The 14048-nt window shown below is 50.2% G+C and overlaps 1 protein-coding gene across 7 annotated transcripts in view; it reads left to right on the plus strand.

Annotated features, from left to right (window-relative positions):
• Positions 1–14048, plus strand: part of LOC119443073 (serine/threonine-protein kinase 26) — a 133437-nt gene that overhangs the window by 101981 nt on the left and 17408 nt on the right. For 4 of the 7 annotated variants that reach the window (XM_037708221.2, XM_037708220.2, XM_037708218.2 and 1 more), the window contains exon 2: positions 4732–5280. In XM_037708221.2, coding sequence (XP_037564149.1) covers positions 4732–5280 — 549 coding nt within the window. Of the gene's footprint in view, positions 1–777; positions 947–3985; positions 4098–4139; positions 4306–4731; positions 5281–14048 lie in introns of those variants that run through there. The other 3 variants (XM_037708217.2, XM_049662566.1, XM_037708222.2) reach the window with 3 other exon arrangements.

Here is a 14048-nt window from a genome sequence, read left to right on the forward strand (position 1 = left end):
GGGTTAAACAAAAGGGGGGGTTAAGTCGGCCTCAGGGGGGGGGGGGGGGGGGGCTTCCAACCCCCGAATCCCCCCCCCCCCCCTCGGTGCGCCACTGCTTCCTTGACATATGCAGCCTGATAAAGGTGCGTTGTTGTGGACGCGCAATATATAAGTGTAGCGCAATTCAAGAGTAGTTTTCGCAAGTTTCGTTAAATAGCAGGCACCCCTCCTATATACCGCACAGACGTTCCATTATTATTATTATTTATTATTATTTTTTTGTCTGTGTGCGTATGATATAGCTTTGCCATCAACGTGGCACCCATGCGCTGCTGCCTTTGTCATATACGTACGCTCAATCGCTGTATGGGGGGTCGTTTGTGCGTAACGTACGTGTGGTCGAGGCGCCGTGTCACCTTTAGAGAACTCTATTACCTGTACGGGAGTCGTATACAACCACTCCCATCACCTTTTCCCTGGCATCTGTCGAAAGTCGCTGGAACCGACCCGTCTGCGGCCGGCTTATCCCATTAGAGACAAAGTGCAGATAAGCGTTGCGGGGATACGGTGCAGCTATACACCAAGGCCGCCTTCTCGATGGCTCGCACCTTATCGTTTGCCGGCCAACGGCGCCTCGATTGCTCTCCGGGACGTTTCGTGGTTGCCGTTGTTTTTCTTGTTGTTTCTCTTTTTGATGTCGATGCCTCTCCTTCACAAGTGGACGTGTGCCCGCCGCTTGCGCTTCGTCGCGGCGCAGAATAGGCGCCCCTTTCTCTTGTCTTTACTCTTTTGGCCCGTTCGTCTGTGTGGGCAGCTTAGTCCGGCAATAGCCCGCACAGGCCGTTTAGCGCGCAATGGTTTCTTTGTCAGTGCGTACCATTGGGCACGAGCAGCAGTAGGAGCGAAGGATACGTCAAACCACTGCCAGCTCTTCGTCACAATGGATTCCTTCGCCGAGGACGTTGTGAGTTGTTGTAACCGCGCCAGCGGTGCACTGCAGCTGCGCCTCGTACTATACACCGTCGCATTGCGTAGCGCCATTGTTGTGGTCCGTCGGCGCCGGCCGTTGTCGGAAAGTTTGAGGAGAGGTCGTTTCTGATTTGATAGAGTGGAAAGGGTCTAGAAAAATGTGAGAGCCGAGGCTGCTGTAAAAAAACTCGGGTGATGGTCAGCGCACTGTCCGTCTTCCTTTTCTTGGTGTTTTTTCGCGCTTTGCCGCAAGAATGGAATACCAACTCGCTCAGCAAACCACCATTTTCATGCTTGTCGTTATGATCGTGCGACCGGGCTATCAGCGCAATACGTTTTGGCGACTCAGTACGTTTCTGTGCGATTCGCGGCTTTAGTAAATGCAAGCAAGGTGTATGAAAATAGACGTCTATGCCCGGCTCTCTTTTTTTTTTTTTTTTTCGCGCTGTTTCACTGGCAGCGTTGGTTTTTCCCAATGCATACAAATAACGGCGCATTGCAAAGAAAGAAAAATCATAGCTCAATAAATACAAGGACGCAGACACAGGACAGGTGCTGCACTGTCTTTATTCCCCCGTTCCTGGTCCCCGTCCCGTCTTTTTGTTATGAACCATCTCGCCCAAGTAAACGTTTCGCCACGCCGCATTGCACTTCCAATCTACGACACCAACACGCCACCTACTTCACGCGTGTTTTTCTAATCCTATTGTACTAATTTTGATGGGTGTGCGAATACTCGAATCTTCCGAGTAACGAATCGAATAGTGTCGTATTCGATTCTGTCTTCGAAGCGAATAGTCACTATTCGTAAATGCGAATATTTTTCGAATATTTCAAAATGTCACCTGCCCCCAATTAAACATAAAATTGGAGCAAAAGTACGGTAAACTTTCACCCCCGCGGGCATCGTATAGACTTAAAACATTAAAACTTGCATAGTGGAGCAGGCTACATTGCTTAGGTAGCCATACTTTACAGGCTATACAGCGATCATCCGCACTCTCTTAAGGGAGTCCTGTCCATGCGAAGAAACAACTCGTTTGCTCCTAATGCTCCATTCGTGTTTTTTTTAATAAACAACGCTCCATAACCTACTATGTAATAACAGAAACTTGCTAACTTTAACAACACTATATATGTGAACATCGTTTTATATTAATTGTGATAACGGCTGTTCATTATTCGAAAACTATTCGAAATCGATTCGATGCTGTCATTATTCGATTCTTATATTCGACTCGGTCTCAAAAATCACTATTCGCACACCGCTAACCGAATTGAATAATTTCAGTTCGATCTTTTTATTTGTCGATCGCGGTGCACGTTGCCAGTGCACGTTCTCGTTTACATGTGTAGCGCTACAGACTGTATAGTGCTACGCCTTAGGACTTTCGATTCGCGGTGCCCTGTAGTTGATAGGTTATGCCTGTGGAATGCTTAAAACTATGTCCTTTAGATTTGAATCCGCCCTCTTTTTCTCGCCAGCTTATCGCTGTCTGAAGGATAACTTTGTGCCGTGCTTCTTAATTTATTTGCTGCTCGAAAAAACATTGTTCAGGCCAGCATCGCCCAGCTTGTATTTATTTTTTCTTGACTATAATCGGCGGTGGACAATACGTGCTTCTGTCCTGTGCATCATATCGAGTTATCGTTTACGCGTGCACGGTTGTTGCTCCGTGGAGTCAGTACTTGTCGGGCTTGTCTAAGTAATATTGGTGACTTTTTCACCGAACTTTAGCCTGTTTGTGAGAAAATTGTGCCTATAATATGTCACAGCACCAGGAGGCAACGCGCGTTTATCTTTGAGCTTCCTTTTTCTACAGATACACAAATGGAACAAAGGGGGTGGCAAGGGGTTGTACTTATCTTAAAATTGTTCTCGCGTGTCGTTCGCCGCTTTGTGGCAAGAGTTTGTTGATGTGCTTTGATGCAAGCCAACCGAATGCTTTGAAAGATTTTTCTCCGACATCGCCGTTATTCTGCTACTTCGCTTCGCAACCTTCTTCCATTTCTGCATTCCAGTTGTTTCGGCCGCTCTAATCCAATCTCGTTGCTTCAAACACCACATCGGTTATCTAAAAGAAATGAAATACATGGCGTCTCTCTCTTTCTCTGTTATAACAGTGCAACATTGTATCGTGTTACGGCGTTTTAAAATTTTCTGTGATCTCTATCTGGAACCGGCTGCAGCGATTTCTTTGCATCATACTCTGTCTGCATTACTCAGTACTACATTATTAGCCTGCTACTCCGTCGCCTTTTACCAGAGTTGCTTTTTTTTTTCTTTCTTTACTGCATTGCTTTTGTTGTACTTTTGTTGTACTGTTGCTGTGTATTATATTGCCTTCGTGGCTATTCGAACACCACAAGCGTATCGATACATTGATACACGTTCTAAGAGTGTATGCGCCGGCTAAACACTCTTGTTCTCATTATTGAAAAAAGCGTTCTCTCGTTCTTTAATCGGTATGTGCCTTCGGCACCACATTGCGCAGATATTGATGTCGGTATCTAAGTATTTTCGATACGGCACGCACATTTCTGAAAGTGTTGCCGCGCGATGATCTTCGCTGTGCGCCCTTTTGTAGTGACGCTGCCGTTGAAGAACAGTGTCTCTTGCGTCTTGGCCTTTAGCATTCCGTGGTCACTTAAAGGTCACGAACGGTCTGTGCTGCTTCTGTATTTTTTAAATCTCTTTCGTTTGTCATTTCGCACCTGTCCTGTTGATTGCTGACTGAAACATGGCGCCATCTGTGACCTGGAATTCCGAGGGATAAGTAGACTTATAGCGGAGCACTGTATTTAGACCACACGGTGCGCATTCACACCTTGCCGATTCTCGTTTAGTGCGTGTAATTCACCGGACTGTCTTAAGACGTTAGCCTGGAGGCGACGATGGCAACGTGTCCACATTGTTAAGCAACGCGCTGCTGCGCTCTGCGCTACGCAGTATAATGACAACACGCGCACCGTAAGCGAGAAAGGGAGAACGCCGTCACGTGCGACTTTTGGCAGGCGGCAAAGTTCCGTCGCCCCGGCGTGGTTCATTAGCGAGACGTCATCGCTTCTCTGTCCTCCTCCTCGACGCCGTATACGTCTCGCAGCTGCCTCTCTATAGCGGAGAAGTCCCGTTGACATTCGGTCAGGTGCGCACTATGGCAAGCCTTTGCGCTGTCTGGGGAGGGCTGCAACGTGGCCGCCGCCTTTTTAACCCTTTTCACGCTCTCATTTCGCGCATTGTCGATCCTGACCAGGACCGTGCTGCTGCGGCTCGTAAGCCTCGGGCGCTTTTGCGCCGGCTCCTGCGACAAGTCTCCTTCGGAAGGTTACGCGTCGCCAGGGATAGATGCAAATGCGAGTGCCTCCCTTTTCTTTTGCCGGATTAATTGTTGTCGCATTTTTTTTTTTTAATAGGCGGGGAGGCGTAAAAGCTGTCGCCACAGATTTCGAGACTCATAGCGTGGCCTCCCCTTTGGAGCTATTGTAACGACCACTTACAGCTCCTTTGCGGGCACGGCATATTGGCGATTACGGTGCCCTGAAACTTGGGATGGTCGGATCTGAGAACCATCTTGTAGCGCGTGCAGTCAAATAACAGCGAAAACTGGCGGTGTGTGGGAAGTTGTCAAATGGAGCGCGACCCTTTTATCGGGCATAGTAGATCGTGAACAGTGCCCCAAGAAAACCTCGTGCACGAATGTTTATATCGGCATCGTCGCGTATTCGTACCCAGCGCTGTTACGTGGAGGTTGCTGAGTCCCCGCTTTGTGTGCCTTGCAGAAGGTGGACCCGGAGCTGATCTTCACCAAACAGGAGCGGATCGGCAAGGGTTCTTTCGGCGAGGTGTTCAAGGGCCTGGACAACCGGACGCAGCAGGTGGTCGCCATCAAGATCATCGACCTGGAGGAGGCGGAGGATGAGATAGAGGACATCCAGCAGGAGATCATGGTGCTCTCGCAATGCGACTCGCCCTACGTGACGCGATACTACGGCTCCTACCTGAAGGGCACCCGGCTGTGGATCATCATGGAGTACCTGGGCGGCGGCTCGGCCCTGGACCTGATGAAGGCGGGCCGCTTCGACGAGCTCCACATCGCTGTCATCCTGCGCGAGGTGCTCAAGGGGCTCGACTACCTGCACTGCGAGCGCAAGCTGCACCGCGACATCAAGGCCGCCAACGTGCTCCTGTCCGAGATGGGCGACGTCAAGCTGGCTGACTTCGGCGTCGCCGGCCAGCTGACCAACACCACGAGCAAGCGGAACACGTTCGTGGGCACGCCCTTCTGGATGGCGCCGGAGGTCATCAAGCAGTCGGCGTACGACTCCAAGGTGGGCGCCACGCTGATGAGGATGATGATGGTCGCGCGCTGAGAATAGTGCGGAACGTTATATCCCCTTCAGGCCCTGCGCGCGCGATGGTTCACTGAGGAAAACAATATTTCAATCGTATCGCCTACATCTTGGGACACTACTGAGTGTACCTGTGTTGCAATTGTTTTAGTGAAACGAGTTGGAAAGCAGACTGCCGAGTTTTTGCTTCCGGAGCCAACTAGCATGTCGTTATGTAGCGCGGGTTACTTTCATTTTGCAGTGTTTTACGTCAGGCATATTTTTAGAGTGGCTGAATAGGTGTTTTTCAAGTATGGTACTAGACATGAAATAGTTGACGTTCTCATTATTAGGATTCTCACGTGGAGTACACATCCTGTAAGCATGAGGCAGCTCACCAAATAATTTAAAAGTGTTACTCCGTTCTGCTGCTGTACGATTTTAAATATTCTGAAGGTGCATGAAAAGTGGTTAAATATAATTCTCAATGAACAGACTTGTTTGGCGCTTGAAGGGTTTTGGCTATAGCTAGGCCTGCGTGCATGGTGGCGAGGAAACTCCACAAACGTGACGCGCCCATACCTCTCGTTGAGCAACAAAGCCTGATGATGTAGTCGTCCTAGATTTTGTTTCGCCGAAGCTTCTACCAATTTTGCCGATCTTAGGTAATTTACGAACATTGTTGAAGTTTAATTCACAGGCGACGTGCATGCAAGAGACGCCCTATCCTGTTGGAATTCTCACGTTCGGCCGACGTCGACCGGCGCAGATGAAGTGAATGGCATGGCATGGCAAGAACTTTATTTTGGTCCAGAAAAACTAGGGCCCGAGGCCAAGTGAATGCTTTTTTTTTTTTTCTTGGCTTCCTTCACTCCCCACACACCGAGGCCGTAGTGGCGCTTCCGATTCAGTTAAGCGATTCAATGAATTAAATGATTAGTGGCTGCTTGTATGTAAATGCTGAAAGTCGAGGCGTACGGGTGGCAGTGAAGGAGCCCCGTGTTTAAATGTTGAGTGAGAGTTTCGGACGTTTCCTCACAACTGGCGAACGTTCGTTCTCGCCTGTTGTCCGTGCCGTCCGCCGTCTTAGATAAAAAAGCGCGCCCGCTGCATGCTGGAATGGCACCGCGGCGACAGATGTTGGTGAAGAGGGGGCAGAATGAGAGCAGCTGTGTGGCGGCTCTTTGCCCGCGCTAGAGTAACTGTAGTCCGTGCATCACTCCTGCTTAGCGTAGAATGGCAATGAGCAAGCCCTTCGAGCGCGGAGAGAGCCAACGGCGGCGAGGTCTGGCGTCCTCGTAGTCGTGTCGCGTGCAGTGTCTCTCTGTTGAGCCTTGAAAAGAGTGGCTAGCCTTGCCCGTGGGTTCGTTCGAGCAATATTTTTTTCTTGCTCCCATTTTTGTATTCGTTTCGACCGCACGTATTGTAAACGACCGTTCAGTCCACAGAGCCTTCGAAATTGACCATTAGCTGCAGGTTTTCTTTTTCGTGCACGTAAACGCTTTGGATTGAGTCAGTTTTTATTAGGCCACGTATAGCGTCACCTATACTACCAGCATCCGTTTGACGAACGTTCAGTGGTTTAGTAGTAGTAGAAGTAGTAGTATAGTTGTAGTAACACCCGGCGCCCTTGGAGCTGCAGTGGCCGACTTGTAAACACCCCCGACTCTTTTCTTTTTTTCATACAAGTTGCGGAAACATTTCGGCAACTCCTTCAAGCCCTGGCAGGCCACACTGCTCGAGGTGTCATGTGCTGCTTATGCAACCTTTGATGACTGACGGTTCTTTGAGGCTCCCGTGTTAGATTAAAGGGGGGGACGTAAGTGCTCCTTTGTTCTAAGCGTTCGCGTGCACACAAAGCTCGCGGCGGCACCGCAAAGAGGGGCGGGCGCACTGCCGGATGTGTGTTTCTTGGCTGCCGCAACCATTATTCACGTCGCGCCAAATCTGATTGGCCAGTGCGTATACGACGGGGCCGCTGCCACCGCCGTAAACTTAAACGAGCGCTAGTGGGTGAAAAAAAAAAAAAAAAGTACAAGAAAGGCCTTGCATGATCAGCTCGAGAAAGTGCTCAGGGCTGCCGACGAAAGATTGCGCCGGGACGTGAGCGCGTGTAGACGCCGTTAACTTTGTTGCTTCGCCGCAGTACGCGCGACGTTGAGGGCGCGCCCCTATGTCTCCTTTTTTTTTTTTTTTTTTTTTTCTCCCGTAATTGCCTTTCTGGCCACACCCTGCATTTACTCGCTTCGGACCCAGAACAATGCAGCCGGATGGAGGCTGACGCGCGGCAGTGTGTTTAACCACGCTGCTATACAGGACGAGCGCCGACGCGTCGTCGTCGCGGCGGCGAACCTGTCGAGGTTTCCCATTAGGTCGCGAGTGTGTGTCCCGTCTGTATGTGTGTGTGCGTGACGGCGAAGTCGGCATGGGCGGGAGGTTGACCCAACAACTCTTGGGAACACTGAAACTTCCGAAAAATGAGGAAGTTGACTTCCCCCTCCCTGCCCCCCCCCCCCTTTTTTTTTTTTGCTCGCTTATTACGTGTTCACTTTATATGCAGACTACTCGTTACTCTTCGCCACGAGGACATCTTAAGCGCGCCACCCAAAGGACGCGTTGCGAGATTTATAAAAGCTCGTGCTGCGGTCGTAATTGTAACTTCGCGGAGATGCCCAAGGCGTGTCGCTGTGCTGTGTTTCGCTCGAATGATTGAGGCCGATCGGCTGCATAACGAGAGCGGACGTGCCTGGAAGTCGCGTTCTCGATTGTGCACCGTGAGAAAAGTAGAAAAAGGTAAGGGGCCTGTAAAAAGGGGCCTTGCGCAAGGAATAAGTGAACACTGTGCGTGACCCTGTGCTGATTTGTCGGCTCGGAACTAATGGTCGCAGCTGCTCTGCTTTCTACCAAGTGCGCACGGGCAGCAGTGCGTACAGGGCAGTGCACGCACTTGCTCCGTCATTTGGCTGCTCTCCCCCTTTCCGGTTTTCTTTTTGTTTGTTACGTACGTGAATTGTGTTAATCTAAATGGCGTGTGTTATTGTACCGCATAGGGATGACATAATCAGATTGTGAGAGCCCGGCCCAAATTATGCAGCATGTAATTGGTTTTCCAGGCCGTATGCGAGCGCTTTATCATGAGATTTCGCCTTCGTCGATTGGCGATGTGCATTTTGAATGACTAACGTGTTTCTTTCCCGAATCGAAGGACCACCGGCTTGCATTTGGACACTGCCTGATGGCTTGATCGTGCAGGCTGCGAGCCCGCGTTTCATCAGTGCGTACAAGCGATTCGGGGATGAAGCTATATGAATAGCAGTACAGCGCACATCGGAACGTGAATTCGCGTGGTGCTAAAGGGACGCTAAAGATGTAACAAACACCATATCACCGATGCAACTATTCGTTGACCCGTCGCGGTGGCTCAGTCAGCTAAGGGCTGCTGAGCACTAGGTCGCGGGATCGAATCCCGGCCGCGGCGGCCGCATTTCGATGGAGGCTAAATGCAAGAACGCCCGTGTGCTTGCGTTGTAGTGCACGTTAAAGAACCCCAGGTGGCCAAAATTAATCCGGAGCCCTGCACTACGGCGTGCCTCATAATCAGAACTGGTTTTGCCACCTTAAACCGCAGAAAGAAAGAAAAAAGTATTCTTTGAAACTGTATTTTCTTAATTATGTGGTAAAAAACTGATTTCTTAAGGGGAAAATGAAAGCCGAACCTCCGTTTTTTTTTTTTTTCGTCGCGCCGAAACCTCAACGTTGGCATGCCTCTGTGCAGTCGTGCATTGCACCGTATTCTCGTACAGGGACGTGCATATTTCGCTTAAAGTTGTTGAAAAAAGATTTGGCGCTTACCGTGGCAGTGTTCTTGCTCAAATTTCGCAGGAAAATCGCATTTTGGAGTCTACGTCGTTCAGTGTAGCACTTGGCATAGCTTATAAGAAACGAAAAAAAAAAAAGGACAGCAGATCCACGAGGTGAATGATGATGAGTGGGCGAAGCTCCGGAGGGAATCATCGGATCTCCCGCTTAAGGGGACGCTAGCACAAACGCGTTAGAAACGTGCAGTACTCTCTAGTAAGGGGGAGCGGCCACAGCGTCTTACGCAGCCATTTACACATGCCGGAACGTGCACCGCGTTTGCCGACGCCATCACATGACTGCTGAGAGAGTATACCCCCCGTATTCATAAACGCTCCTCGACTTGAACTTGACTTGCCACCGCTTTGGGCAGCGCGTTCGAAACGCGTTGAAGGTAAGGCGTAGAGGCCACAGCGTCTTACACCAGCTTCTTACACGGGCCGTAACGCGCTAGCACAAACGCGTTAGAAACGCGCTAGAAACGCGGCCTTTCGTTAATGTTGGGTATTTATAGCCATCGTGGTGCGTTTGTCCATGTCCGCTTCGTGGTGTAGTGGGCTAACGCCGCGCGCTCGGAAGCGAGGGGTCCCTGGTTCGATTCCGCGCTACGGACACAACTTCGGAATTTTTTTCTCATTTTTCTCAGACTGGTTACACACTACTACTACTACTACGACGGGGACGGAACGGGTGCCGCCATAAGGAGCTTCGCCCCTAAAAAATGTTTATAAGAAAAAAAATGTGTGCAGCTTTCACTAGTGGTGCAAGGCTGGAGTAAACAGTGGAGTTGGTGATCGGCCTTGCTTCTTTCAGGTTTTAATAGGCTTGGCTAAGTTTTGCTAGGAAATGCTAAGTGCTGCTAGGCACGGTATTCCGAATCGGCTCGCCGCCGACGCGCAGATTCTCGCTTGGCCGCGCGACGCGCTTCAAGATGAGCGGCTTCTTCGGGTGTCCGGATCTTCTTTGGTCGTCCCATGTCAAGGGTACATGTAATCGCCACAGAGTCAGCGAGAGTTTTGCCGCCGTCGCGGTGGCTCCCAGCTTTATTCTCTCGGTGACGTCACGGCCAAGCTGCGCCTCCACACTTGCCGGGGCGTGGCTGGTCGAAACCTGTCGAGCCGACGCCAGAGGCGCCGGCTGCAGTCACGGGCACCGCGCGCGTTCGGCGCGAATGCAGGGAAACGCGGACGGCGTCGGCAGCAGCTCTGCGCGTTGCCTTGTTGGAGCTGCTACAATTTCTTTCTCTCTCGCTCTCATTTGCCCCTTCCCTTTCCTTAACCGTCCATGTCAAGGCAACATGTGCACGGCACGGAGAGGAGGCGAAGCACACGCCGCTCCGCGAGGTGGTTGCTAGGAAACGCGTGGTGACATCATCGCTAGGCGCAGTTTTTTGTTCGCACTACGCGGCTTAACCAAGAGCTTAAACAGCTCCCCTGTTAAAAAGCATTAGAGTTGCTGTATATGACTCCCAGAATTCTCCCAGACGGGCTCCCAGAATTCAGGATCGCCTGTCAGCTTCTAGAGTCTGTAAAGGAGTACGTTTATGTAGGTAAATTACTCACAAGGGATCCTGATCATGACAAAGAAATTTACAGAAGAATAAAATTGGGTTGGAGTGCATACGGCAGGCATTGCCAAATCCTGACTGAAAGCTTACCACTGTCGTTGAAAAGAAAAGTGTACGATCATTGCATTCTACCGGTGCTAACATATGGGGCAGAAACTTGGAGGTTAACAAAGGAGCTCGAGTACAAGTTAAGGCCCGCACAAAGAGCGATGGAACGAAAAATGTTAGGCCTAACGTTAAGAGACAGGAACAGAACGGTGTGGATCAGAGAGCAAACGGGGATAGCCGATAATCTAGCTGACATTAAGAGGAAAAAAGAGCTGGGCAGGCCATGTAATGCGTAGCATGGATAACCGGTGGACCATTAGAGTTACAGAATGGATACCAAGAGAAGGGAAGCGCAGTCGAGGATGGCAGAAAACTAGGTGGGGTGATGAAGTTAGGAAATTTGCAGGCGCAAGTTGGAATCAGCTAGCGCAAGACAGGGGTAATTGGAGATCGTCCTGCAGTGGACATAAATATAGGCTGATGATGATGATGATGATGATGGCTCCCTGCGGGAGCCATGTACAGTAACTCTAGCAAGCATATACTTGCGTGCCGGCGGCTGTAGAAAGCAGCCTTCAGCGAGGGTTTCTTCCGCCTGTTCAAAGGAGTGGGCAACACGCGGCAACCCTCCCAGAACGGCCACTTTCTGCAGCTGCACAAAGTAGCCGTTGTACCACGCTAAACGTTGTCTAAAGTTGCTAAGTTCAGTTTTTAGCTCCTTTAGAGTACAGTGATGTCCACTTTTGCCGATAAGCAAATAGCTAGGCCCCAGCTATGCCACCATACCCGAGCAGACGTTGCCAAAATCCATGACGTCACGGCGAGCTTGCGCAGGAACTTGAAGGCGGTAGTGATATAGTCTTTCATTTAAGAGCTGACTTTTTTTTTTTTTTATGCGAAATCATTAAGTGGTCCATGGAGCGAAAAAAAAAAAAACTGTCGTCTGTCATCTGGATAAGAGAAAAACGGCACCTAAATTCCAATTGGCTGCGATGCCACTTCACGAGCGCGCCTCGACGGTGTAGAGCGGGCGAAAGAGAACACCTGGCCAAGTGTTGCTTGAGGGGTGAGGGCATCGTCGCGACGCTCCGTCACCCTCGCAAGCCTGTGTTATCCGTGCGTTCCTCGTCCGCGCAAGCCCTCGCCTGCGTTCTAACTGCGCCTCGGTAATCGCTATAAAAAATGAATGTATTAAAAAAAACTGTAAATTCATAGGAACATCGTTGGCAGTAATGAGTTTCGAACCTACGACTTCACGCCCTCCAGGAGTTCATTACTCGAAGGGCCCGCTCAGCGGCGTATTAATGCTGTCGCATTCACAACTCATAAGAACTGCTTAGGTGTCCTCGGGGTTTTCTTCTTTTTTTTTTTCTTTTTTTTTTTTTGCGCCCGGGCTGTAGGTGCCCGAGCTGTCGGCGTCTCCTGTCGTAATCGTCGTAGTCACGGTAAGCAAGCGGCTCGTGCTCGCGCTCGGCACGCGCTGGTGCCACTGCTCCCGCGTCCGTCGTCATCTTCCACAGCTGGCTGCGTTGCCGCTCATCATTCCAGCGTAGAATTTCACTTTTCTGTCGTCGTAATGGGGAGGCCGCGTTTACGGGGTTATGAACCAATGCTTAAGGCACTATGAGCCCATTAGCGGTGCATCACTGCATGGCATGCTTCGCACCTCCCTGCAGGTTTCACGTTAGTGGAGCTGCATTTCGCTCAATGGGTCATTCGAGCACCGAGTTTTTTTTTTTTTTTAATTACAAGGGGTAATTTACTACAACAGCTAAACTTATTTTGCTCTTCAGTATTCGTTTCGAACCACGTACCCGTCCGCCTCGTAGCAATCGTCTGTACTTTCAAGCGAGACATCCGCGCCAGTTACGGTGCGTCGGACGAGCGTCGCCGTCGTCGCCCGAGGTCTTCGCTTTTTCACCGACGGCGGTGTTGTAATGGGTGGGAGGCGGCGCCGGTTGCTATGCGTGTCGAGGTCGCCGCCGCGCGAAGAGCAGCGTGATCATTTCGCCGCCCTTTTGTTTCTACCTCTCTCGCACCCACTCCCCGGGGACAAACGTGTGACGAGCGGTACTCGGGTGGGCGCTGCCGGCTCGTCTTCGCCTAACCCCGCCGCCCTTCGCTTGCCTGTCGGCCCGGACGATTTCGAGCGCTGCCCTAAACGCGCGGCTTGGGCAGCGTTCTCCTTCGTGAGAGCGAAAATAGAGAGGGGGTATCGGGAAGGCATCGTGTAACAATTTCTGATAGCGCCGTGTTAAAGACACCTTCGCGCACTCATTCAGTGGGTAGGCGCATGGGCCGTTAACCTATGGTGCGAGCGGCGTCCGTCACTTCCTGCGTCATGTGCCGCTAAAGGGGTGTATCCTCTGGTGGCGCATCGCATAATAGCTGTAGTAGTTGTCGTCTATTTTTTTTTTTTTTCAATTCATAAAGGAAGAAGGAAGAAAGGGAATTGTTGCTGGGTCTAGCTTGAGCTACTCACACCAAAATGGCGGCCATCAGAGCACCCCTGCCCATAGAGTTTCACACTATAAAACCTAGAGGGAAATTTGGCGCTGCTGCGCTGTGGTATGCAATGGCATGCCGGTATATTGTGGATTCGGATTGGAATCGTTCTTGGAGAGCCAGAACGCCTTGAAGACGCGCCTGGCTAGCACCGTTCAGTCTGTCACAATGATTCATTTCCTGCTAAAACAGGACGTAAAAAACTGCTATAGCTTTATTATTACACAAAAACATGTTTTGTTTAATTTTGAGGACATACTATTGGATGCACAATTCTATGAAACGTAAAAAGTATCAGCTGGCCGCTAAAGTTGGAGGGCAGACGACAAGATTCTCGCTCGCTTTGGAACAACTTGTCGTCTGTTCTTGCTTTTCTTCGCTTGATGCTGCATTGTAGGTGAGTAAAAATTATTGAAAGATGTAATATGGGTGAATGAAAGCCTTTTATGTAGATCTTATTTTAAGAACGCGTTATTTGTGTAGCCATATCCACGTTTTAGACGAAGCCTCATACAACACCAGCCAACACAAGCTTCGCAGACACATATCCCGTCATTCCCATGAGGGCACGGCAGCCCTTTAAGAAACTCGCATAGACGGTGGCGCCAGTTTACTCTCTAGGTGTTATAGTGAGAAACTCTATGTCCCTGCCTTGCCCTGTAATTGATGCTTATGAGTGTGTGGGCACATGCTTTCCTTCTTCCATATTCAAGAGTAGGTGTAGCTTTATATATTTCTGGTTGACTCACGTAAGCTTTTTAGCACAGTATGTGTACTTTCTTACAACAGG

This window comes from Dermacentor silvarum, chromosome 2, assembly GCF_013339745.2.
Source record: "Dermacentor silvarum isolate Dsil-2018 chromosome 2, BIME_Dsil_1.4, whole genome shotgun sequence".
NCBI classification, from domain to species: Eukaryota; Metazoa; Arthropoda; class Arachnida; order Ixodida; family Ixodidae; genus Dermacentor; species Dermacentor silvarum.